The sequence below is a fragment of the Quercus robur genome, chromosome 2 (genome assembly GCF_932294415.1).
Source record: "Quercus robur chromosome 2, dhQueRobu3.1, whole genome shotgun sequence".
NCBI lineage: Eukaryota > Viridiplantae > Streptophyta > Magnoliopsida > Fagales > Fagaceae > Quercus > Quercus robur.
Genome location: NC_065535.1, coordinates 40,142,047 through 40,169,738, shown reverse-complemented (window position 1 = coordinate 40,169,738; position 27,692 = coordinate 40,142,047). Strand labels below are relative to the sequence as shown.

The 27,692-nt window shown below is 39.2% G+C and overlaps 2 protein-coding genes across 2 annotated transcripts; one reads left to right on the top strand and one right to left on the bottom strand.

Annotated features, from left to right (window-relative positions):
• Positions 1-14,500: 14,500 nt before the first annotated feature.
• Positions 14,501-15,745, bottom strand: LOC126713687 (uncharacterized). Its single transcript, XM_050413519.1, has 2 exons — positions 15,335-15,745; positions 14,501-15,248 (listed from the first exon to the last, which is right to left on the bottom strand). Exons 1-2 carry the CDS (start codon positions 15,509-15,511, stop codon positions 14,517-14,519), a joined length of 909 nt encoding a protein of 302 aa, XP_050269476.1. The 5' UTR covers positions 15,512-15,745; the 3' UTR covers positions 14,501-14,516.
• An 8,893-nt stretch (positions 15,746-24,638) lies between these two features.
• LOC126698893 (uncharacterized) lies at positions 24,639-25,408 on the top strand. The gene is made up of 2 exons (XM_050396400.1): positions 24,639-24,962; positions 25,043-25,408. Exons 1-2 carry the CDS (start codon positions 24,639-24,641, stop codon positions 25,406-25,408), a joined length of 690 nt encoding a protein of 229 aa, XP_050252357.1.
• Positions 25,409-27,692: the final 2,284 nt, after the last annotated feature.

Genomic DNA, 27,692 nt, shown 5'->3' with positions numbered 1-27,692 from the left:
TTCAGCCCCAATACCCAAACTCACCAAACCTAGAAGCACCGTTCATCGCCTCCATCCTCATCCACTCACCAAACCCAGAAGCTCTCATCGCCTCCTTCCTCCACCAAACCCAGATATGAGTGCTTCCTCATGTACACACATCAATAAAAACAATCCAAGAGCACCAAAAAGTAGAAAATCAACATATCTTCATAAGCAAACACAAATGAAGGAGACAAATATACAAATGAATGAGACACATGTTGAGTAAAATTACAATATTGCCATCATCACTCTATTTTCATAACTCAAAAACACCTTTTTTTGTTTTCATTCTCACTCATCCATCACTCATTTTGGTGAGTTATGGGTGATGAGAACTGAAAATGAGAACAAATCCAAATAACCATCCTAGACATGGGACCCACCATTTTTGAGTAATGGGTGATTGAAATTGAGTTATGGGTGAGCGAAAACATGAAATCCAAACAGCCCCTAAGTTCCTAAATGACTAAGTTATGAGCCTAAGTTATCAAGCTTTTGAAGTGCATTATCTCAAAGTAAAGTAAATTGCAAGGAATATAATACATTCAAGCTTAATTAATTAATCTAACACTAAATTGATTAAAATAAAGCTAAAAATCAAACTTAAACTAATACTTAAATTTTGCAGGTCCAACTAATTGAATACTTCATTAAACTAGATCACGAGTACAAGACAATGAACTTACAAGCATATACTTAAGGATTATTTGAATTTCCTAAGAACTAATAGATCTCCTGAGAAGTACAATTGATCTTAGATGTACTCTAGGATGTTCTCGATTGAGCATGTTGTCATTTTCTTATAGAATCAGCCTCTATTTATACTTAAGATTTTGATAGTTATTGATAAAACACGATTTCGCCTCGTCAGTATGTTCCTCGTCAGTGCGATGGACGATGTTGAGATCTTGTTCACAAGAAACAGACAATGTAATGAAGACACCGGTGTGGGGTCCACCAGGGAGCATCCGATGATTAAGTTACCTTATTTCTTATGGAATCAACATAATCTGTATGTAATTGAGCTTATTTCCACTTACTTGTTGCTTTTGGCTTTATATAGCCTATCTATGAGTAAACACTTTATGCATTTATCTTCTTAAGCATTACGGTTAAGCTGGAGGATTAAATGGTTTATTTAATAGCCATTTAACCTCCACATTCAATGCCCTGTAACGGCTGTGTAATGGTCAGCTTGAGGTGACTGTGATAGCAGTGAGCTAGTGGCTGGAAAGGTTGTACGTCCATTACACTTATGCCATTTAAGTGAGGATTTTATATTTGAGTATTAATGTGTGCTTACGATCATCCTTGATAATGAAGTTCCTATACAAACGGTCATTTTATGGATGACCATTTTACACTACTCGTCAATTGCCCCCTTTATTCCTTTGTTTGGACGAGCATAGGAATATGAAAGGTTTTTGGAGGTTCAATCTCCCCTTTGTTTCCCGAGATTCTCATCCCATCACATTTAATGCGATGCGGCCTTCTCATCAGGTGATTGACATGTGTTCTCTCTTCATCGGTTGCACGTGTAAATTTTTCTTGAGCTTCCCGTGCCTTAATTTTGTTTCCTTTTTATAAAAATTGCTCATATTCTTCTTCTTCTCCATCGTTTATTGTAATTAAGGTCTGAAGTTTTCAGAACTCCCTACACATTCAATCTGGTAAGACTTCTCTTCTCAAAGCTCCATTAATGATTGATTTTGCTTTCATTAGGCAGGAAACTCCCTCTATCTCTTTCTTCTTTGCTAGACTAAGGGTGTTTCTTGAGCATTCTAGAGGGCAATGCCCCCAAGTAGGTTTATTCTTACCTCGTAGTTGTGCAACCTTTAGGCCTGTTTTGCTCACCCTCTACCCTTTGATTTGCCATTATTTGACTTCATATCACTTAGAGATGACCACCATAGAGGATAGGGACACATAAGTTGGGTTTATTGACCTTGAAACAGGTCTGTCTTCAAGTAACGAGTCTATAGATAAAGATTTTGAAATTGTGGTGTCAAGACCTTTACCATCTTCAAAACCTTCCTTGTCCTCGTCTTCTATCCCTCTTCATGCTCTCTCCTAGTCTTGTTCTTTGGAAAATAAACATCTGAAATCTATAAGGAAGAGATTTTAATTTCCTCGTGGGGTCGTCACTCGATTACCCCGTTCCAACGAGAAAGCTTATGCCTTTGCCCACGACGAGGTGAGCTTCTATGAGCCTGCTTTTTCGTGGGGTCTTCACTTCCCTGTCCATCCTTTTATCATGACGCTTCTTTCTGCTCTTAATGTCGCCTCTGGGCAGCTCATCCTTAATGCTTGGAGGACGATCATAAGCTGCATGTCAATTTGGGTGTCTGTCCATGATGGGGACATGATAACTCTGAATGAGTTTCTGCATTAATATCTTTTGAAATCTTCTACCCACTATGGGTATTTTGAGCTTTTGCTATGGTGTAGGGAATCTAGGATTGTCCATGGTTTTCCTACATCCTTTTGTGACTAGAAATCACGATACTTTTTTGTTTCTGGATCTGGATGGGAAACCATGACTGACGACCTATGGGGTGAGGTCCCATGGATGTGGGGCTGTAAACAAGTCGAGCTTTGTCAAGTAGTGAATGTTCAAGCTCAGCTCAACAGGAAAAATAGAATGTTCAAGCTTGGCTTAAGCTTGATACGAGCCTACAAATAATGTTCAAGCTTGAGCTCGTTATAAAGTATAAAAGCTTGAGCTTGGCTTGGCTTGGCTTGATTCATTAGTCAAGCCAAGCTCGAGCTCAATATCAAGCCTAAACTCAAGCTCAATATCATGCTTTTGAGCTTGAGATCCAACATAAGTATATTATCAAGCCTATATCAAATTTATTATCTAGCATATTTGGTTTGGATGAGTGGTCTCAACTTATAATTAATTAAAGTTTTAGAAAGATATGAGTTTATTTCTCAAGCTCATATCAATTTTATTACCAAACTCATAAATAAGCCTAGGCTCAACTTGTTTTATTACTTTGTATTGAGCCTTAGTGTTCACGAGCTTGTTCATGAACAATATTTTTTTACTTGAGCTCGACTCGTTTATTAAACAAGCCTAAAACTAAAGCTTAAACTTGACTTGTTTATAAACAAGCAAACATGAATGAGCTTTTTATTGAGCAAAGCCCAAGCTGTTTATGAACGGCTTGGTTCATTTACAGCCCTACATGGTTGCTACAGAAATGGGAAATTTCATCTCTTAGTGCGTTATTTTACCTTCTCGTTAGGCTAATTTTTTTTTCTGTGTCTCTTATTTTGATTCTCCTTTCTCTGTTTGTTTTACAGACTCCAAGCATCCTGAGTTAGAGGATCATTATTAAGGTTGAATTCAAGCTGCTCTGGAATTTATTCTCACAATTGAGGATTTTGACGACTTTGTGAACCCTTGTCACTTATACAACTACTGCCTTGGCCCTGAACCCTCCAAATATGTTTTAAAGAAGATCCTTCGGGAAGAGAAAAGTATATTTGGCTTGTATTCCCTTTCTTTTCTCTTTTTTATTTTTATTTTTATTTTTTATTTTTAAAAAAGAAAAAAAGAAAGGAAAAGAAAGCTCATCCTTCTCCCTGATCTTTTGTTTGCAGAATTGGCTACCAAGTACAACAAGGATAAGTATGCCTGTGTGAAAGGAATGAAAAATGAGCCCTTGTCCCAACTTACCTCTGATTCGAAGAAACGCAAGTTGAATGAAGGGAAAGGTAAAACAACTGCCCGTTCGTCCATTTTCGGTACTCCATCTTCTCCAACACCTTCCCTCGAGATGATGACCTTCATTCCTCCAACTACTCATTCCAAGGAAAAAAGTAAAGCTGGGAAGAGCATTTGGGAAAACCTTGCTACAGCCCTTGGACAAGCCCACAACATCATCACTGACGACGAGCTTAGGGGCCTTTCTTCTACCCCATCACATGAACTAGTTAGCTGTCACATACATAAGCTGGTGTAGGTATTTTGCTCAATTACTTTTATTGCCATTAAGATTTTCACATCTATTAAAAAGTCTGATTCTGTTTTCGTCCTAAGGTTCTCGGAGAATCCCTGCGTTTGACGATAGATTACTTAAGTAGTGAGGAGAAGGTGGTGGTTGCCAACTCTAAGATCGACTCTATTGAAGCTGAAAGTTTGAAATTGAGGAAGGACTTGATCGAGGCTATGGATCAAGTTACAAAGGCCAAGGAGAAAGTGAAGGAGCTCAGGGAGGCACTGAAGGTGGAGAAGATGCTAGTCATTCAGAAGGATGAAGAAATCCAGGCTGCTCTTCTGAAGACCGATGAGGAGCGTGAGAAAGTGATCACAAAGTTCTTGGAGTTTGATCGCTTTTTTGATCTCCAGTTCATCCGGGTGTTGAGCTACTTTGTAGGTGGACGATGAAGCATCATAACCAGGTAGTGGATTTTTAGAACCTTGACTTCGAGGCCATTGATACTGAGGTCCTTGCTAATGATACCAAAGAAAAGGAAGGAGAAGCTATTACTGCTGCTATTGTTGGAGGAGGAAAGGAAGGCCATCATTGCACCTTCAAAGCAACTTGCACCCTCCAAGCAAATCTATTTTCTTCTTTCCATTAATCTTCTTAGTGGACAATGGTTGCCTCCCTATTTTGAGGCATTTTTTTTTTATATTTTTGTTTGGAAAACAATGGTTGCCTCCTTGTTTTGAGGCTTTTGTCTTGGAAACAATGACTTTTTTAGACTTAAGCTTTATTCATGCCTTTAGTCTTGATTGCCTAACCTTTTCTTATGGAAAGTTTGTTAGCGCAATTCCCTTGAGAAATTTTGCTATGATTCAAACTTGAAGTTTTTATTTTTTATCATAACTTTAAACTTCATTGTTTGGGGTTCTTCTTGTCATACATGGTATTTCCTTTAGGAATATATGATTTGAACTCGTCATTGGAGTCTTTATTATTAGTGACATACTCTTGTGGTTTTATGGTTTAAACTTGTCTTTAGAGCTTTTAACCATTAACGATATTCTTTCATGATTTAAACTCGTCCTAGGAGTTTTTACCATTAATAATATTCCCTTAGGATTTGACGATTTAAACTCGTCATTGGAGTTTTACCATTAATAATATTCTCTTAGAAATTTATAATTTAATTCGTCATTAGAGTTTTTACCATTTGTAATTTTCTTCTACGATTTAAACTCATCAATGGAGTTTTCACCATTTATAATTTTCCTTTACGATTTAAACTCGTCAATGGAGTTTTTATTGTCAATAGTTCCTTCATGATTTAAACTCGTCGTTTGGAGTTTTTACCATAGGTATATGGGTATCTCTTTTTCATGATCTAACCTCATTTGCAACTTTACCTTAAGATTGTGTTGTTATGGACGACTGAATCAAAGATCAAGCCTTTTGGAAAAAAAAAAGGCTTATGGAGCCTTATTATTTCATTCACCCTTATTTGTGAGGGGATTACAAGGGAAATAACTGGAAATAACTTGACCAAACTAAAATGCTGAAAGGAAAAATGCTAAAGTAAAAGCAAAAGAAATCTTGCTTATCTGATGCATCGTTAGGTGAGGTACTCCTATGAATGGAGCTTATTGATTTAGGTACTTCCTACTGATAGTACTTCTTATGGTGCTCCACATTCCAGGGATGAGGCAATAGGTTGTCGTTGAGGTCCTTTAGGTAGTAGCTTCCTCTTCTTGAGTAATGGATGACCTTATATGGACCTTCCCAAGTAGGGCCTAACTTTCCTTAGGCTGGGTCTCTAGTGGCTTATGAGACTTTTCGCAGTTCCATATCTTCAAGGTTGAACCTCCTGAGCTTCACCCTTTGATTGTGGTACTTTGCCATCTTTTACTGATATCAAGCCATTCTTTGGGCTGCCTTGTCTCTGACTTTAGACAAACAATCCAAACTTAGCCTCAACTCGTCATTGTTTGAACTCTCGTCATAATGGGCTCGCCTAAGGTTGGATAACCACACTTCGACAGGAATAACTGCCTTCGTATCGAAGGACAACTTGAATGGTGTTTCTCCTGATGGTGTTCTTGCTGTTGTTCAATAAGCCCATAATACCCATATTAACTCTTCTAGCCATAAACCCTTTACCCCCTCAAGTCGTGCTTTGATGAGTTTGAGCAAAGTACGATTTGTTACCTCTGTCTGTCTGTTTGCCTGTGGATGGCCCAGTGACGAGTAGTGGTTTTTTATTCTCAGCTCTGCATAAAATTCTCTAAAATTTCGGCTATCAAATTACCGTCCATTGTCAGAGATGATCGCCCTTGGGATTCCAAACCTACAAACAATGTTCTTCCAAACAAAGTTCTGTATCTTGCTTTCTATGATTATTGCTAATGGCTCTGCTTCAACCCATTTAGTGAAATAATTAATAGCAACGAGTAAGAATTTAACCTATTTCTTCCTTTGTGGCAGTGGACCAAAAATATCAATCCCCCAAGTGGAAAATGGCCATGGTGAGGAAATGCTTGTCATTAGTTCTCCAGGAATGTGCTGCACATTTTCGAACCATTGACACTTATTGCATATTTTGATAAGCTCAATTGCGTCTTTTTGCATGGTCGGCCAAAAGTAGCCTACCCTGATTGCCTTTCCAACTAAAGATCGAGGTCCTGAGTGATTACCGCATACACCTTCATCGATCTCTCGCAACACATACATCGCTTCTTCAGGATTTAGGCATTCTAAGTAAGGTAATGAAAATCCCCTCTTGTAGAGTTCGCCGTTGATAACAGTGAATCTTGTGGCTCTAACCCTAACCTTTTTTTCTTCAGACGGGTCTAATGGGAGCTGGCCGTCTCTAATGTAAGAAATAATCAAATCCATCTAGGTGCCTGATTGCTGGACTAGGAAGGCTTGTAATCCCCCTATGCTAGGGATTGACTGAATTTCCATATATAGCCCGGGCTTCTCTGGGGCATTTTCAATTGATGCCAACTTAGCGACCTCATTAGCAGCTAAATTGTTCTCCCATGGGATTTGCTCGAACTTGACGTCATTAAAACAATCAACTAGTTGATTTGTTAGATTCAGGTATCTCTTTATTCTTTCCTCTTTTGCTTCATACTTGTTGGTTATTTGCCCAACAATTAGCTTGGAATCAGTTCTCAGCTTCAAATTCTTGACTTTTAGAGCTTTTGCAATCTTCAGGCTGGTGAGGACTGCTTCATACTCTGCCTCATTGTTCGTAGCCGGAAATTGGAGTTGAACTCCATATTGAAGGATGTCCTTTTTAGGTGAGGTCACAATCACATCGATGCCTCCGAGACCTGCGACAAATAAGCCGTCTGCACACATCGTCCAATACTCTGCTTCAAGATCTGAGTCTGGAAGGGTGAATTCAGTGATAATATCTACTAATGCCTAGGCTTTGATCGTTGTTCTCAACCTGTATTCAATATCAAACTGGCTCAATTCAACTGCCCACTGGACCATGCGTCTTGCTGCATTTGTTTTGCTCATGGCTTTCTGGATTCGCTGATCTGTCATTACCATGATGGTGTGAGCTTGGAAATATGGACTGAGCTTTCTCAAAGCGATGATCAAAGAAAAGGCCATCTTCTCTATCCATGGGTACTTCATTTTGGCACTTTGAAAAGCTTGGCTTGTGTAGTAAACAAGTCACTACACCCTGGACTCTTCACGAATCAAGGCTGAGCTGACAGTCGTTTGCGATATAGCCAGATACAAAAATAGATCTTCCCCTTCTATAGACGAGCCTAAGAGTAGGGGCTTAGCCAGATAGTCCTTAAGATTCTGGAAGACTGCTTCACACTCGTCTGTCCATCGGAAGGCCTTCTTAAAGTATTGAATGTCTACTGGAGGTTGTCAAGATGAGTTTTTGCTTCCTTGCTTTTTATGAGCATGTCATCCATATAGACCTCCATATTCTCGCCTATTTGCTTGTTGAATATTTGGTTTACCAATCTCTGGTACGTGGCACCTGCATTCTTTAGTCCAAACAACATGACTTTGTAGCAATATAGGCCCTGGCTAGTCACCAATGCAGTTTTCTCCTAGTCTTCCTCATTCATAAGGATTTGATTATAACCTAAAAAAGAATCTATGAAGGTTAGTAGTTCATGGCCAGCTGTTGAATCAAAGAGCTGGTCAATTCTAAGAAGGGGAAAACTGTCTTTGGGGCATGCATTATTTAAGTCTGTGAAGTCCACACGCATTCTCCACTTTCCGTTGGACTTTTTCACCATGACAACGTTGGCAAGCCATTTGGGATAGTAGACCTCTCGAATAAATCCTGCAGTTAAAAGCTTTTCTACCTCTTCCATAACTGCTTTATTTCGCTCTAGGGCAAATACTCGTCTCTTCTGTTGAACGAGATTCTTCATTGGGTCGATATTGAGATGATGCTCTATCACATCTCCGTCAATCCCTAGCATATCTTCGTGGCACCATGCAAAGACGTCCAGATTCTTTTTAAAGAATTTCACCAGTTCATTTTTTAAGGACGATTGGAGCTCTTTCCCTACCTTGGTAGTTTTAGAAGGATCTCATTCCACCAACTCAATACTCTCCACCTCTTCCGTGGGCTTGGGCGGCTCTTCCTCCACCATCCAGGTGTGATTTTCTTTGGACACCAGTATTGCCTGGTATGTGAGACTAGGAAATTGCCTCTCAAAAAAAGAGAGATTTTTGAGTGCTTTTTAAGGCACCTCTTTTTTTGGGTAAGTGGTGTGAAGTCGCTATTTATTTTTTATACAAAAAAGAAAAAGAAAAATAAATATAACATGACTGAATAGCATCCTTTCATTGATTGAATAAAAAATTACATAATTGAAAATTTGAAAATTACATGGCTTTGGGTCCTAGTTACAATCTACCAAAAGTACATGGCTTCTTGTCCTAGTTACATTCTACCCAAAATAAAATAAAAGACAAGGTTTAGATCTACTTATCCAAAGACCTAAATTCGGAGGCTAGGTTACGGAATGGGAATGGGAAGGTGTTAGGCACCCATTCCACCCAGACAGAGTCTGGTCTTCTAAACTATTGTGACCTATGTACCCTTTTATGTATGCTATGAATGATATGTTGAGCATGTAAAACAAGAATTAAATCACACAAATTTATCTATGAATGAATCCTGTTCTTTGTTTTTTTATTTAAAAAAAAAAGTCAGATTTGTTTTAATGATTAAAAAATTTGATTATGACTTATATAAACAAATCAGATCTGTTTTTGTATGTGTAAAAAAAGGTTTTTGGAGAGAAAATTCAGATCTGTTTTAGTGATTAAAAGAAATAGATTTTAGTTTGTAAAAAAATCAGATTTGTTTTTAAGAATCTAAAAAAAAATGGTTTTAACTTTGTAAAAGATCAGATCCATTTTGTGATAATAAAAAAAATAGTTTTTAATAACAGAAAAATCAAATCTGTTTTTATATGTTCAAAAAATATGGAAAATATTTTTTTGAAGAGAATTTCACTCATAACATAAAATTTATGCTACATGAATTAAACAAAACAAACAACCATAAACACAATCATGCATAATCTTTTTCTTTGTTTCAAAATTTGCATATGTTTAAAAAATCAAATTTGTATCTAAGAAAGATACAAAATAGTTTTTGATTGAAGAAAAATTCAGATCTACATCTAATGAAGACGCATTTCTGTTTTTGATTAAGAAAAATCCAGATCTACATCTAAGAAAGATGCAGATCCGTTTTTTATTAAGAAAAAATTAGATCTATATCTAAGAAAGATGCAGATCTGTTTTTGATTTTAAGAAAAAGAATTGGTTATATGTAGATAATTGAAATTAAGAAAAATATTGTAACAATTATATATAAGAAATTCAAGATCACCATTTAAACAAAACAACAGTTAATAAATCATGTTATGGATAAAAAACATGCATCATCATAAGAGAAAAACATAAAGGAAAGGAAAGGGTGATTGAAATCAACCTCTTGCATGGAGCACTTCTTGTTCTTGAGAGGATATTTTAGGGTTCAAAGAAATCTATTCAATTATCTTTGAAACCTAAAAACCCTAATTTCAACAGCAAATATTAGAAAGGGGATTTGCAAATATGAGCAATTTGAGAGCCTAAAAGTGTGTGCCTCTTAGAGCCTCCAAAAGGTCTCTTGAATTATGAGATCTAGTCTCTATTTATAAAGGTGGGAAAACTCTAAAAAATAGGCACGGACGATTAAAATGCGAATCCGGACGCATCTTTCTGTGAAAATGTCAAAAAGGGTATGCCTTATCATCACTCGAAGGGAGTTGGGCCAAAGCCCAAAAGGGGGCCACTCGGCACTTTAAATTTTAGCACTCCAAAAGTGCCGAATGGTGCTCTTGGATGCCGAACATTCTTCTGTGTTCGAGTGCGTTTTGGACTCTCTTTTTAGGGTTTTTTAATCCAGTCCTTATACCTAGACGTGTTTTCATCCTTAGTCTATGATATGTTTTTTTTTTTTCCTGGACAATTCAAGCTTTTTCAGGAATAACTATCTTGTAGATAAATACCCTAAAATAAATCTTGATAAAGTTCAGATTATCCATAATTTTATTGTTATCCAATCATCCCTTTTATTCCTATGCAAGCAATCCTATTTTAGACACTAATTATCAACCAATCACGGAATTATTTAATTAATTTTAATTATTTAACAAATCAGAATTAATTTAAATTAATTGTGTGGTCGACTCTATCTAGACACAATGCATGCTAACCGTGCAAACTTGATCATGCGAAATCTTTCGATCCGATGGTCCAATTTGGAAACCAAACACACTGTTGCGATCGTTAGAATCTCAAGATCATTTTTATGATATGCAATGAACAAATTAATGCACGTAATGCCAAGACAAATTGATGCATGTAAAGCAATCATGATTTTTGGGGTACATGAATGATCATTCCAGTCATTTTCCCTGATTAAATCATGGGTGCAAAGTCGAGTGTCTACACTTGGTAACATTCCCTGACTAAAAGTTGGTTTCCACAGATTTCTCCGATCCCTTAGAGGGTTGGGAATTTCACCTTTAGAATCACATTATAAGATAAAGGACAGTCAACAATTAGAAAGTCTACCTCCCTGGTTACCTTTGCTGGGTGAGTCCCTGCTATATTTAATAGGGAAATGATGCCCTTTGAAAATAAGTGGTCCCCACTGAAACTGACTAGAGGAGACTTGAAAGGTTTAAGGTGTTTTAGGTCTAACTTCATCTGTTGGAATGCCATTATGTATATTATGTCTGCTGAGCTTTCATTGTCTACCAAAACTCTCCTGGTATTGTACCCTTCAATGGTCAGCATGATAACGAGGGGGTCGTCATGTGGTTGTCTGACTCCCTTTGCATCTCATTCAGAAAAGACAATGTCTTCATCTCCTGAGCGATGATATTTGGCTATTGGGTGCTTTATATGAACACTGTTGACTTGTCTTTGAACTGCCTTTCTCTGTATGACCCCCTGCTACTAGTCCTTCAGTGATCGTCCTTATTTCTCCCACAACCTGTTTAGGACGGTCTCACCCATCTTCTTTTTGATTGTCAATAGATTTCTCTTTCGTCCGGTGGTGGGATTGGTAGTCTTTCTTGAAAAAATTTTGGAGTTGTCCTCTTTGGATTAACTCTTCTATCTGCTCTTTCAAATCTCAACATTCTTCAGTGTAGTGGCCATAATCCTTGTGAAAACGACAATACCTCTTTGGATCTCTTAGTTTTAAGTATGATCTCAATGGTTTGGGCCACTTCAAAGCAGGGTCGTCCTTTATCTGCATGAGGATTTTGTCCACATGCATTAGTAAAGAAGTGAAATTCAACTTTTTCTTCGATGGTAGTTCTAGACTACTTTTGCCGGCCTTGGGGTCTGAGGGATTGGCTTTGCGATCCCTCTTCTTGCTCTACAACTCAACACTCTCTTCTTTCTTCCATTTGCCCATCAATCCCTTTGCAGTTAATGAGTCTTCTCCATTCATATACTTCTGCACTTTGAACATCAAATTCGTCATCAAGGTCGGTGGGGTCTTCACCAGGGAAAAGACAAGGTCAAGATTGTTCAACCCCACTTGGAAGGTCGTCATTACTACCTAATCGTCTGTCTCATCGATTTCCAACACTACTTTGTTGAAGCATTTCACATATTCCCTCAAGGTTTCTCCTTCTTGTTGCTCTACAACCAGCAGATATGAAGTGTGCCTTTTATAGCATTGGCCTTCAATGAAATGCTAGACAAAAGAGTTGCTCAGCTACTCAAAGTTTGCAATAGACACCACAGGTAATTTGCTAAACCACACTCTTGTTGCTCCTTTGAGGGTTGCTAGAAAAAATCTGTAAATTACCTCGTCTAGGGTCTGTTGGAGGTTTAATATTGTCTTGAATGACCCTATGTGATCTAGGGGATCCTTAGTGCCATCATAAACCTCCAGCTATGGGAGACAAAATTTGGGAGGCAAGGGGCATTCCAAAATGCTAGTAGTGAAGGGTGAGCCCATCCTCTTGATCATGCCATCAGGGTTTATCACCATCTTTCCCTTCATGGCGTTCTTGACTTCGTCTAACTCATTCCTTATGTTTTTCATCATCTGATCGTTGCCATGAGTCAACTGTGCAATGTGCTCAGAAGTCTCTCTCTGCTATTTCCCGGGCTATGGGCTTCGTCGTCGTTGTCATTGCGGTTACACCGTGACTGGGACATATTAGTGTCCTCTAGACGCACTCATCGCTTCAAATCTTCATTTTGTTTCATCAACTCTTGCACATTGGCTATTAGTGCTTGGATTTGTTGAGCCATCACCACCGGATTTGGTGGGGCGATTGTAGTTGAGTCCATCGGTTCTATGGAACTTAGTCAATAAAGAATTCAACGACTTATTGATTGATAACTCATCATTCCCCACAGACGGCGCCAAACTAATAAAACGCGATTTCACCTCATCAATATGTTCCTCGTCAGTGCGATGGACAATGTTGAGATCCTGTTCACAAGAAACAAACAATGTAATGAAGACACCAGTGTGGGGTCTATCGGGGAGCCTCTGATGTTTAAGTTAGCTTATTTCTTGTGGAACCAACATAATCTGTATGTAATTAAGCTTATTTCCACTTGTTGCTTCTGGCTTTATATAGCCTATCTGTGAGTAAACACTCTGTGCATTTATCTTCTTAGGCGTTATGGTTGAGCTGGAGGAGTAAATGGCTTATTTAATAGCCATTTAACCTCTCCATTCAATGCCCTGTAACGGTTCTGTAACGATCAGCTTGAGGTGACTGTGATAGCAATGAGCTGGTGGCTGGAAAGGCCGTACATCCGTTACACTTGTGCCATGTAAGTAGGGAATTTATATTTGAGCATTAATGTGTGCTTACGATCGTCCTTGATAACGACGATCATATACGGACAATCATTTTATGGATGACCATTTTACACTACTCATCAATTATGCCTAGCGGATCCCTCTTGTCATGTGTCATTTGTTCATTGTCTATCCACTGACATGTGTCTTGTTATCAACAAGATTTGGTAACCTTTTATTACCACCTTAAGGGAGCTACTTCCTGGCTATCTTTATTTACTTAACAGGTGTCTAACTAATATTCGCTTGAGATAACTGCTCACGATCCTATGAACCTGCTTTTGATTAACGCCACTTGTCACTCTGGACTTTAATCTTTGGTTTAATTTTATTCTACTGTCTTCTATATGGCCTCTACTTTTTACATGGCTAATCCTTGTATTGCCACTTTTTCTATTACTAAATTAGTTAGTTGGCCCAAGACCCTCCTTCATAGTTTACCAATATAAACTGCAATAATTAGTTGGTATTTTGCTATAACCCATTTTATGCAAGTTTACTATTTAAGTAAAGTTTCAAGACGCAGTTTTTGCCTTCATTACTTCTCACGTTGATGCGAGTAGTAGATTTGACTTTCCTAACTTGAACTTGGGTAAAGAAGACAAGCACAATCAAAATCAGACAACTGGTAAAAGTGATGAAGAAGACCCCTGGCCCTACTCAAATGATGAAATGAATATGGTCCTTGTGTTGTTTTGGCTGGCTCTTAACCCCATTCCAGCAAAAATTGCTGTCCTCCACTAATATGCAGTTTGAAGAAAAGGCCTTCTTTAATATGAAAGAAAGCCATCTGCTTTGGCAAAAGACTTTCTAATCATTTGTTCATATTTGTGGGGGAAGCGATCATCTTTTTATCATCCCCTTGCACACCTAATTGATCATTATATCGCGTGTTTCTTATAAGGGGGGTCCTAAACCATAATCATCTATCTTGTTTAACTTTCGAAAGTTTTGTTTGCCTTGCAATAAAATCAGCGCTAATGATTAGGTTAATAATAAAGACCAAAACAACACAAAAATTAGGTGCATTAATAAGCAAACAGTGTCAGTACTAGTTGGTCTACAATCAATCTACATGGAGATGGAGGTAGTGCCTTGTTTTTTTTTGAAGAGAAAATAATATTGCATTGCAAATAAAAGGAGGATACAAATAGAATCTGCCAAGCAGGTTAATGCTGCATATCAGCTTGTACAATAGGATCTAGAAAAGAAGGGGTAACCCCTTTCCACAAGTGGACAGTCCTATTACAACGGGCAAACTGGGCCAGCGCATGGGCAGCACCATTAAAAGCCCGATTGAGGTGCCTGAAGGAGCAGAAAACAAAGGATTGATGAGCATGAGAAATGTCCTGAATAATATGTCCATGAGGGGTTCCAAAGGCAGATTCATTGATGGCATTGATCATTGAGAGAGCATCACTTTCAAACATAACCTTGGAGAGTTGTAACTCTTGAGCAAGCAAGATACCTTGCTCCATTGCAAAAACCTCCACCAGATCAGTCGTGTAATGGGCCTGAAGAGGCTTACAGAAGGCAGCAACGGTTTGGCCTTTGCAGTCCCTGATGATGACTCCAACGCTGGATGACTCTTCAAGATCGGATGAAGACCCATCAACATTGACTTTAAAGACACCGGGTGAAGGAGGAGACCAGCCAGCTTGGTGAGAGGGTCTAGGCGTGAATAAGTCAATATTTACCGCGTCATTGAGCTCCTCAACTAAGTTTTTGGCCATCTGCCAAGTCTCAGAGGGAGAAGAGCATTTATCATCATGTGTAACTTTGTTTCTGTTGAACCAAATTGCCCAAGCAGCAGTGAGGAACATCTCCAAATCAGTGGGAGGCTTGTGGGCTAAAATGTATAAGGCCGAATCATGGAAAGTCCATTTGTTCCTATGGATCATCTGCGGAAACTCAGACCAGAAATTCCAAACCAGATTAACAAAATCACAATGGAGCAGAGCATGATGGACGGTTTCAAGTTCCTTACCACATATTGGACATTCATTGCTAGTAGTGATGCCTCGAGTGCAAATCTTTTCCCTTGTTGGCAGCCCGTTGACACAGGCCCTCCAAGCAAAGATTTTAACCTTTGCAGGAAGATTGAGGCGCCAAAGGTTCTTCCAAAGAGGCTTGAGTGGGTCCCCCATGGAGCATTCCACATCATCCTTTGCTTCAATCAAGCCATGGGCAACATGGTACGCACTTTTTACAGAAAATTCACCCCGGTTGTTCCCCATCCAGATCCGTTTGTCATCAGGTAGAGAGTGGCTAATGGGTATTTTTAGAATAGCATCAACTTCAAAGGGGAGGAAGGAAGCTCTAATCAAATCAGCTCTCCACCATTTTGTGGCCGGATCAATGAGAGAGGACACCATCGGATAGGTTGGGAGGCTAACGGGGGGGGAGATGACTTTGTGTGTGGAAGGGGTAGGTAGCCATTTGTCATCTCATATGTGGATTTGCTTCCCATTGCCCACCCGCCACCGAGTACCTTTTCTAATAACCCTAAGGCTACTGAAAATGCTCCTCCAAGAGTAGGATGGTGAGCAACCAAGTGTTGCACAAAGGATGTCACCGGTGGGAAAATATCTTGCTTTGAGGACTCGGGCGAGAAGGGAACTTGGATTGGTAAGAATTCTCCAAGCTTGCTTCGCCAACATGGCGAGGTTGAAGGCTTGCAAATTCCGGAAGCCTAAACCCCCTCTTGACTTCGGATAGCACATTTGTTTCCAACCAACCCAAGCCATCTTTGCTTCATGGTGTTTTTGGCCCCACCAAAAACTCCTTGTCATACTCTCAAGATCCTCACATAGACCTTGAGGGAGCTGAAAACAGCTCATGGTGTAGGTGGGGATTGCTTGGGCAACCGCCTTGATAAGAATTTCCTTACCCCCCATAGAAAGAAGCTTGCCCTTCCAACCGGCTAACTTTTGCCCCACCCGCTCCTTAAGAGAAGAGAACACCTGTTTTTTTAATCTCCCAATGAGGGATGGAAGACCAAGATACTTGATGTGTCTTGAGTCAATCATCGGCCCCAAAATGGAGAAGATTGCTTCCTTTGTATTCTGGGAGGTGTTTGGGCTGAAGAATATAGAGGATTTATCAGTGTTTATCTTCTGGCCCGAAGCATCCTCGTATTTTTGAAGGATTTGCTTGAGCTCCTGGCATTCGATTGAATTTGCCTTACAAAAGAGGATGCTGTCATCAGCAAACAAAAGGTGGGTGACACTAGGGCTGCTTCTACAAATGGAAATGCCTGTGAGGAGATGATTTCTGACAGCCTCATGAATAATAGCCGAGAGACCCTCAGCACAAAGGAGGAAGAGACTGGGAGAGAGGGGATCTCCCTGTCGAAGTCCTCTAGATGGAGTGATGTTTCCGAAGGCAGCCCCATTTATAATGACTGAATAAGAGACTGATGTGATACATTGCATTATGAGATTCACCCATCTAGAGCAAAAACCAAATTTTTCCATGACTCGCTTAATAAAACCCCATTCAACCCTATCAAAAGCCTTGCTCATATCAAGCTTGACTGCCATACAGCCCTTTTTCCCAGCTGTTTTATGATTTAAAAAGTGCATAAGCTCGAAAGCCACCAACACATTGTCTGTTATGAGGCGATCCGAGGTGAAATGTTGGTTTTGTTAATTTCAGCTATTGGCAGGTTGTTATTGAGAACATTTGAGACCATATTAGTTACACTATTTCCCACAATATTCCAGTATTTATGATAAAAAATAACAGACATATCATCGGGTCCGGATGCTTTGATTGGATGAATTTGTTTGAGGGCAGTGGCTACCTCCTCTCTGGTGAAGACTTGAGTTAAGCTTTCATTCATATCCTCAAAAATTAGGTGCATTAATAAGCAAACAGTGTCAGTACTAGTTGGTCTACAATCAATCTACATGGAGATAGAGGTAGTGCCTTGTTGCTGGTGGAGCACCCGACAAATTAAATAATAGCCTGTCTGTCTTCCAACTTCTTCTCTCTTTAATTTGATTGATTTCAATCAACGTGCTGGACTGCCATTGTTTATTTGCTTACCTGGATCCTTATTGCACACAACAAACAGAGAGAAACAGCCAAAGAGGCAACAATCTCCAAGCACGTGAATACCACGCTTCAAAATCGTACCCTCTGCATTTGTGGGTCCACTAAACTTTTTTCTTTGGACAAAAATACAACCGATATTATATTGTCGTTTTGTGCTGGTAACGTCAACAAACAAAATTAATGTTACATGCCAGATTTGGAGTAGTGCGCAGGATCCACCATACAGAATATGCATTTTCATTAATTCAAGTTAATTTACTACACATTCAACCCAAAAAAAAAAAAAATGAAACTTGTTCTTCTTAAAGTTGAGTTTTCACATAAAATCATGCTAGAAATAAAATATACCAATTTTCTTATATAAATATTACAAATTGATGTCTTATCAATTACAAAAAAAAAAAAAATGGTCAAGCATTTATTTATTATGTTTTGCTAATAACATTTATATTTATTATGTTATTTAAGTAGTTCCAATAATTTTTATTTCAAATATGTCAAGATTCTTTCTTACATTAAGATATTTAACAGTTTATCCAAAAAAAAAAATAAATAAAAAAGTTTGGGTTCAAATGCTAAAGTAAAAGAAAAAGAAAAAAAAAAAAATTGCTGAACCCCGGTAACACCGTACCGTATAAGGTGATGCGAATTAATGAGTACCCTAAGCCTATGGCAGTGACTTAAATTATTTTTGCTAGCGTAGCACTGCAAGCAATATGATGACGTTGTGAATGAGATTGATAAACAATAGGGATGGTAAGCCTACAAGCCTGCTCCCCAGTCCCCACGCTCAGATCACAGGTAAAATAGTAATGAGAAGAGTTAGCTCATAGCTGGGTGGATTGGGTCTTCCTCAATGAAAAGTTGATTGGAACTGAAAAGGACAAGGCTATAGAAAAGAACACCTACAAAAAGTGAATAGAATATTTTGACATGGCAACAAAACAATCATATATATTTAGCATTATAGCAAAAGTTTGAAATTAGTATGGAGGGTTTGCTTGTGACTATTACGTAAAAAATGAGGGATAACAAGGAGTCCCACTCCCACAAGGAAGCAACTTGGCTATCAAAAGTCAAAACTTGATCAGCAAAAAGATCTACTCATTTTCTTCTTCGATCTTCTTCTTCTTCTTCTTCTTTTTTCTGGATAAGTACAGTTCTACTCAGTACTGTTCTTAGTACAATTTAGGGTTAATATAATTTTTTTGAATGGATTCTAATATAATGTTAATCCTCTACAAAATACTAGTTAAAAATGGGTTTGCTTATTTGGTTAACTGGCTATATCTAGAAACCATATTAACTAAAAAAAGAAAGGCGGTGATTCTTCTATATCTAATCTTATAGGCAAAGAGATCTCCTTGGTTCTCCTTGTCAATCAAAAAGAGAGAGGTAGTCAGAATTAGTCAGAACTTAAGAAGGGTTACAACTTACACGGTCACCATCTCCCTCTTTTGAAAAATACTCTAATATATTATTTTTATCCACTTATCCATTCAAGATGGATGGGTACATTTATAAGAGCATCTGCATTTGTAAAACACAGTTATGTTAAGACATATGTGATTTGATATTAGGAACATATGTCAATTTAAAATTAGTTAATCCTTTGACAAAACGCACTTTACTTGTAATTAAATGTAGGATATGCTTAATACTTCAAAAAACAAGAGTTCAAGTCTAGTATTGAAACCATGCAAATCTGTCCAAGAAACAAGTGAAAAAGGGTTGTTCATTAAAACTGGACAGATTCCTGACAGATAGCTATCTATCGAGCTCGACAGTTGTTCGATAGATTCTATCTATCGAGGTCACGCTTATCTATTCTATCGAGGTATCTATCGAGAATTACGAAATTAAGATTTCCAGATTTGATTTTTGGCCCATGCTTATCTATTTGTATATGGTTTCTTTTCTCACAACCCTAGACATGTAGAAGACTTATTTTAAAGACTGTCACATAAAATATTACAAGGAGAACATATGCAAAAGGTGACCGATGCCTTATTCTTTCTGAAAAAAGCTACTGCGTCTTTTGCACTTTAGGGTTTTGTAACCAAGTGCTTCTTGATCATCATTGTTGATGAAGTGAAGAACTTTGCAGCTAACAATCTTCTTCAAGTTGGTGTATTAGTTACGAACTGAGAGTCGTGCATCTTTGGTTAGTCACGTATTGAGATCCGTGCAAAAAGGGTGGCATTCATATATTGAAGAGTTTAGAGATTCTAAAGTGGTAGAAGGTTTTTGTTGTAAGTTCATCTAGGGGGATTGTAGAGTCTAGGGACAAAGATTTTGTACTAGATCTGAAACTTCTCTTTATTATAGTGGATTGCTTTTTAGGAAGGTTTCCCCTAGGTTTTTTACCATGAAACTAGTTTGTTTCATTGGTTTTCCTAGGTCATAATATTTTTTTTTTCGCTGCATGATATTGACATGATATTGATATTTGTTTGTTTAGCAAGTTTTATTCATAATAAATCTAATTAACAACTTGGATTTAAAACTTATTAATTCTATCAATTAGGGTCTAAATTTCCCAACAAGTTGTAAAATATTATATCTTCAAAATATCGATAACCTTTGGGAAACCCAGTTGGCATCCGCATTTCCCAAAGAATAATAAGTGGAGATAATCTCATTATCCAAAAAAACACAGTTCATATATACGATAAATGACAAAAGAAAGAAGCAATTTTGTCATTTAAAAACAGTTCATGCTATCTTGTACATGCAACTTTGATTTTCCCCTATTTTACTGGCGAGAACTAAAAACCAAACGGGCAACATAAATAAATAATTTGAGAAAAATACAAAAATAGCCTCATAGTTTTATACCTATGCCAAATTCAACTTTGTCCTTTTAAATTTTAAGGATTTGTTTGGATACCACTTATTTTGCTGAAATTGAAAATTTATTATTGAAAGTACTGTAGATAAAAATAAAAATTAGCTAAAATAGTATAGTAAAACCCATGAATAATACCAAAAAGTGCAGTGGAACCTATAAATAGTAGAAAAACATAAGCTAAATAGTAAAATAATTTTCATTTTTCATTGGTATTCAAGCGGAGGCTAGTTGTACCAATTCATTCTAATCCATTCATCTTTGTTAAGCTCAGAAGGAGCAATTTGTAACACCTTTATCCAACCAAAATGACAAATCTACAGAACTAAAAGTAACATGGTTCAATTTGACATAGGTGTAAACCTACAGAGTTTCTTTTCCCCAAATAAATGTTTTCCAAGAAATCAAGCCCACCGATCTTTTTTCTAATTGCAAATTATTCCTTTGACATTTTATATTTATTAATGTATAGAGACACAATAATATTCCATATGTTTTTTCTTATAATTGTTTACATAATGGCGAAAATACACTTTTACTCCTTACATTTTGGGGTCAATTCCCATTTTGGTCCTTAAATTGATTTTGCGCCTAGGTTAGTTCTTGAAATTAGAAAATCGATTCTGTTTTAGTCCCTACCGTCAACCAACTAATAGAAAAGTTAGACGTGGCAGACGGAGTGCATTGCCAGTTGACATGACGTTGATGCGGGTATTAAAATATTATTAAAAAAAGTTAGTTGGCATTTTTTAAATGCCACGTTAACATTTTATTTTCTATTTTTTTTAAATCACATTAGAATTTTTTTAAAATCTAATATTTATTTTTACTTTATTATTTATTTCTTAATTTCCTCTCCCAGCAAAATCAAAATAACTATTCCAAAATCGCTACCCTAACCTGACTAAGAGACAAAGAGGGCAGAGGAGATTGAGAACGAGAGAGAGAGAGAGCCAAAACAGAATTGATTGGAGGCGGTGGGTTTCCTGGAGAATCCAAAAATAGCTATCTCTCTCTCTCTCAGTGGAGGCGGCAAGGTTGGTTTGGATTCGCAGGTTAAGTGGGAATCGACGGTGTTGTGGAACTCATGAGCTGCGGCATCGTAGGCATGTGCCACCTTTTCTACTGTGTCAAAAGTTCTGAGCCAGACTCGGGTCTTCTTCCTCAAGTTGCGATCTCAGCTATGTAGCGACCCCATGGACACTTCCTCACGCCTCTGTATTGGATTTCTTTGGTATTCAGGCCCGGGTTGACGAAGTCAGGTTTGTCTTTGGGAGCCATTTGGGTTTGTAAAAGTTTTGGAGATTTTTGGATTTGTTTGGAACGAGAAGTGAGTTTCAGAAACTGAGTTTGAGGAAAGGAAGGAAGTGAGGGTGTAGGTTTTATAGAGGTAGATCAGTGGTGGTGTGATGTTGTTGTGGCCCAAATATGTGGTGTTGTTGTGTTGTTGTGAAGCACAGATCAGTGGTTGCCAAACCTCTCTCCACCCTACCTTGCTCTTTTCCTTTCTCTAAGGTTGATTTTGAAGTTTTTAGCTTAGGATTTCTGTGGATTTCATGTTAAGGCTTTGCTAGTTGCTAGGAAATTTTGGAAGATTTGATTCGGTGGTAGTGCTTTGCTAGTTGTTGGGTTTCTATTCTTTTACTTGGGTTTGATGTTCATGTTCTTTGATTTGGGGGTTTTTGGGTTTGCAGGCTAAGGTATGCTTTGCTGGTGCTCTGTTTGGTTGTTGGGTTTATGGGTTTGGTTGCTTTGCTGGGTTTGGAGTTTGGTTCTTTGCTAGAGATTGATTATGGGGAAGAACACAAAGAACATGAATATTTTCTTTCAAAAAAATAATGAAAAAAAAAAGAACAAAAAAGACACTTGTTGATGGCCATTTTGGAAGCCCAACTGGAAGGGAGAAGCCCAACAACACGGACATAAAAGAGTTGGCAAACGGATAGAAAACCCATTAAGCCTAAGCGGCAGGAATAATGGATCACAGGCCCATGAGATAAACAAATGGGCCTTGAGGAGGTAAATGGGCTTAAAGAAGCTTGGAAAGAAAGAAAAAGCAAACCATGGGCAGTATATGATGTGGAAAAGTGAGAATGGGCCACGGCAGGCCCAAAGTAATGAAAGTAAAGAAAGTAAGGGGTTGATGGCAAGCCCATGAACCCCAAGGATGAGGAATAATGTAATTGGGCTAGGGAAACCCAAAGAACTCAGTAAAAAGCTCATGATAATGCATAGTTAAGAAAAGGGCCGAGGAAGCCCAAGGGAAGCAAACGGGCCCGGGACGCCCAAGGGAAAACAAATGGGACACAAGAGCCCGCCAGTGATGTAACAAAAGAACCAATGGCCTTGCTAGGCCATTAAGAGAAGAATAAACTGTAGGCTCAAAGAGACCCAACCAGATTGAGGCAAAACAACTTCGCAGCAGGAATGATAAAGTGGTATGGCGAGAGATGGTAGCAAGAAAAAGGGTGGGCTGAAGAAAAAGCAAAGCCTACCGTCAAGTAAGGCCCAGCCTTAAATAGGGCAAGCCATAAAGGAAAGGGAAACCAGAAAATAGTCAAGAACAGACGGCAGACTGTGTAGGCCAACCACGGTAGACGCATGAGCAACAGACAGATTTTGGACATACATGGAAGAGAAACACGCGCAAGGGCCAGACCTTACCAGCCTGTACCCAGCCAATACAGGACACAGTGAGGTCATTGGTCAGAGGTAAGAGGGCATGGTTTGGCGGTAGGGAGAGGGGAAAACCTATTTTGAGGTTCCTGCTAGGACTCTTTAGGGGGAAGTGTCCTGCTAGGATGACATACCACCCAGAGGGGCAAAACTGAGCTGGAACCACTAGATGCATGCCATGAGAGATAGGGAGAGAAGGTACCCACACCATAGCAGGAAAGGGTGCCACGACAGAAAAACAAACAAAATAGCTTTCTTTTGTCTGGCAATGGGGAGTGGCACACAGACATACCAGTGGTGGTCGGCAGGTACAACCATACCAGACAAAGATGGTTAAGGGCTAAAATAGTAAAATCTGGTCACGGTAGGCACTATAAAGAAGCCCTTGTCGTGTGCAGAAAAAGGAGAGACGAAAGCACCACAGTATTGGAAACTTGAAAACCAGGAAATAGAAAAACAAGGATTAAGAAAAAGAAGTAGAAAGAAAAGGATTAGAAAGGGGAATATTAGAAAAGAAGGAAAGAAAAAGATAAGAGAGTTAGAACGGCAGACATGCACCAATAGGTTGATTCCCTCTCTCCCTCTTAAAATCTTTCTCTTTGCCGAAAACAAAGAGTGTTATTGTGTATTAACCATTTAGGTCCGTTTCCTTCAAAGTGATTAATTTCCATGGTAGGATCTCCCTGAGAGATTATTCACTTTGAAAAGAGGCGTTCTTCCCTCTTTGGTTTTGGTCCTGTGGACCAGACTTGATCTGATTTATTTCCTCTCTCAATCAACTAATATACTACCTCTCTGTTTCCCTTACTTTTCTTATAAAATGATTGTGATTAAACTGTGATTATCTCTTTCTTAAGTAGGGATTATCTATTTACCTTAATAAAAATGTCAAAGTATTTTATTTTATCTTGTTATTATCATATCTGTCTACTGCAATCCATCTGAAACAGTTTTGTCCACCGTAAGCGTGCTCCTAGCAGACGAGGCATAGTTTGCGCACAAGCCGAACCAAATTGAGTTGCGGTTGGACCGCTTTCAACTTCTTTACTCAGAATACTTGGGCCCAGTACCGTAGGAGGCAGCCCAGCCCATTTTAACCACTAAATTCTTGGGCTTCCTAGTGCACAGCAGGGGAATAGATGTGGACTTGGCCAAAGCTACGACCATAGCCACTATGAGACCATCGGCCACGGTAAATGAGTTAAAGAGCTTCTTAGGGAAGGTCTCGTATATTCGAAGATTCATCCATGGGTTAGCATCAATCACCTCTGCTTTCACCAAATTGCTCAGGAAAGGACAAAGTTTTGAATGGGGAGAAACGCAGTAGACGGCCTTCAAGAGGCTACTGCAGATTATGATGAACCTCCCAACAATACAAGCCCCAGTCCACAGAAAGCCATTGCTACTCTACTTGGCCGCCAACTCTTATGCCATTGGTGCATTAATCGCCCAAGATGATGGAGGTGGTGTTAAGCAACCAGCATACTACATCAGTCGTGCCTTAAAAGATGCAGAAACTCGTTACCCAAGGGCAGAAAGGGCGTGTCTGGCTATTATGTATGCTTTGTAGAGGTTATGCCATTATTTCTTGGGCTACGAAGTATGGCTGATGACTAAGTCCAATGCTATCAAGGCTCGGTTGCAGTAACTAATCCTCTCAGGCAGAATATCCCAATGGTTATTACAATTGTCACAATATGACTTAAGAATGGAGACACCCAAGGAGGTGAAAAGCCAGGCTATAGCAGATCTATTGGCACAGTTTCCGAGAGAAGAAGAATTCCCGTTGGACGATGAAGTTCCAGGGGAAGTAGTCATGGCAGAAGAAGTTAGAGAACAATGGGTAATGAAATTTGATGGGTCTTCTATCACCCAATCAGGGGGAATGGGAGTAGTTCTGTACCATGAAGAAGATAAGGCAGTAGCGCTATCATTCAAACTGGAATTCCCCTGTTCAAACAACATGGCAGAATATGAAGCCTATCTAATCGGGTTGGCCACAACTCTTGAAATGGGGGTCAAGCACTTAAAGGTGATAGGTGAGTCAAACCTGGTGGTCTGCCAAGCCAAAGGAATTTTCTCTGTAAAAGAACCCAGCCTAGCCCTATACAGGGTAATGGCCCAAAAGATGGAGGAGAAATTTTCAACTTTCGAAATAGAACATGCTCCAAGGAACGAAAACCAGTTTGCGGATGCATTAGCCGCATTAGGCTCGCAAATAATGTTCGAAGGGGAAGGGATAACACTAGGGTAGTGGTCAACAAGAGGGAAGAATCCATTATTGAAGTGTTAAAGGAAAGATTTCGGGAGGAAATGTGCAAAAGGGATTGGCGAATCCCCATAAGGGAAGCCTTGATGAAAGAAGAAGGTGCCGCAGAACTGAAAGTGTTGAAAGACTACGCCCTGGTGAGAGGAGAACTGTACTGCAAGATGCTTGGTGGGGTTTTGTCCAGATGCATAGGGCAAGAGGAGGCCTAGAGAAAGTTGAAAGAAGTACATGACAAGACTTACGGATCCTGTGGGGAGGTCAGCCTTTACTGCACACTTTAAAGGGCAAGCTTCTATTGGCCAAGCATGGGTAAAGACGCAGACCAAGTCCAAACCCAATGTGGGACTTGCCAGCTCGCAGCAGATAGAGAAGAAAGTTACGCTATGTTCATCAGCGAAGACTGGAAAAGCCCATTCGTGCAGTACTTGGTAGAAGGCATCCTGCCACAAAAGCACAATGAAAGATACAAGCTTAGGAGGTTGGCAATGCGCTACATTTTGCATAACTCGGTCTTTTTCAAAAAATGGTATGATGGTGACCCCTTAAGATGTTTGGGCCCTGAAGAAGTAAGAGAAATGATAAAAGAAGTGCATTCGGGAGAGTGTGGGGAGCACCAGGGAAAGAAAAAGTTTTACAGATGCTTGCTGCAAATGGGCTACTACTGGCCTACCATAAAGAAGAATACGACAGAATTTATGAAGAAATGCCACAGTTGCCAAGTACAAGCCAACTTGATTCACACTCACCCACAGAACTTACATAGCATGGTCATTAGTTAACCCACCATTGCGTGGATACATATGGATACTAGTGGTTATGGAATACTTCACTAAATGGGCAGAGGTAGTGCCACTCTGAAAAGCCATAGGAGGAGCAGTGGCAAACTTCATCAAGAAAAACATAATTGTGAGGTTTGGAGTGCCCCACAGGATTATCAGCGATAATGGCATACCGTTTGTCAACAGTGATGTAAGGAAAATGCTGAAGTTCTACCAAGTCAAGCACTATTGTTCATCGCCTTGTTACCCTCAAGGAAATGGGCAAGCAGAGGCAACAAACAAGGTTCTCATAAAGATCTTCAGTAAAATGAGCTAAGAGTACACAGGAGGATGGGCAACGCACCTGCTAGATGCCCTTTGGGCTTACAAAAAATCACCAAAGTCTATCACAGGATTTTCATCCTTTTCCTTGGTATACGGGACAAAGGTAGTAAGCCTAGCAGAAGTGATTACTCCATCTTTAAGAGTTATGCAAATGTAGGGGAAGGAAAAAGAGGAAGAAGCCTTTATGGCAGAAAGGTGTGAAGATCTAAAAGGACTTGATGAAAGAAGGGAGGAAGCCTAAGAACGTAGCCGCAGATACAGACGAAAGATGACAGAAGCCTATGGCAGGATGACTAAAGAGAGGGTGTTCACGGAAGGACAACTTATGCTGAAAATGGTAGACTATGTCAAGCGAGGTATGGCAGGACCGTCTAAGTTTGCACCAAAATGGGAAAGACCCCTCGTGATAAGAGAGACACACTCAAGTGGGTATTATCATCTAGCCCAGATGGATGGCAAGGACCTAATGGATCCCATCAATGGGAAATGGCTGAAGCGTTATTATGCCTAAGTTAAGGTTATGTAGTTGTCCCTTTCATTCAATGAGTTCATGGTTTACCTTTTGTTCTTTTTTTTTTTTCCCTTCAAGTTGACCATGTCACAGACAAGTTTTGTAACATGCTTTTATGAGTACACAATGAAAAGGACATGAAGTATTATAAAAAGCATTCAATGTCATAAGTAATAGCATAAATAACAAATAAGTGTAGTAATTTAAGAGTTACAAACCCAAACTGTGGCAACTATGCCAAATTAGCCAAATAAGTGCTATAAAAAGGAAGTATGTAGATAAAGTGTACTAAGGCGGGGTAGTAAAAGAAGGAAAAGAACAAAAAAAAGGGGGAAACTACATCAACGAAGCCCAGAGATAAGAGGCTGGTTTCCAAAGCGGCTAGACCCACCAATGCTAGCAAGAAGACGCTCACGACGACTCTCCAAATCTGCCACCTCCTTCTTGAAAGTCTCAATTCGTGTGTCAATAGCATCTACAGCAAGCTGAACCTTTTTCATAAAGAAGGCTCGGGCAATCTCATAGAGATGGTCTAGGATGAACTCCATAGCAAAACCCACACTGATCAGCTCCTGAACCACAGCCCTCCACTGCAGATCCTCTCGAAAGGGACAGTATCAACAAAGTATGCTCAATATCATTCATTACACTCCCTAGCAATTTCAAGAATTGCTCCCTAGCAGAACGACCAAGGCAGAATCCCTGCATAAAGTCCCCCTGACTACTGAAAACTGCCTCTAAGTGAAAAACGCAATCCTGGGGAACCTTGAAGCCATGAAAGTCCACATAAGGAGTGCCGAAACCCCAGAAGTCTGCAGGATCGAGGTCGTTAATCTCAGGCTGATCAAAATATACAAAAAAGGTTGCAGCCTCACCCAC

Excerpts from the sequence above, each read along its gene's own strand:
- LOC126698893 (XM_050396400.1), top strand. The coding sequence starts at position 24,639 with ATGGAGACACCCAAGGAGGTGAAAAGCCAGGCTATAGCAGATCTATTG. Across the intron at positions 24,963-25,042 it reads TGGGGGTCAAGCACTTAAAG|GGTAATGGCCCAAAAGATGG; the intron begins GTGATAGGTGAG and ends AGCCCTATACAG.
- LOC126713687 (XM_050413519.1), bottom strand. The coding sequence starts at position 15,511 with ATGATGTGGAATGCTCCATGGGGGACCCACTCAAGCCTCTTTGGAAGA. Across the intron at positions 15,249-15,334 it reads CAATGAATGTCCAATATGTG|ATGATCCATAGGAACAAATG; the intron begins GTAAGGAACTTG and ends GAGTTTCCGCAG.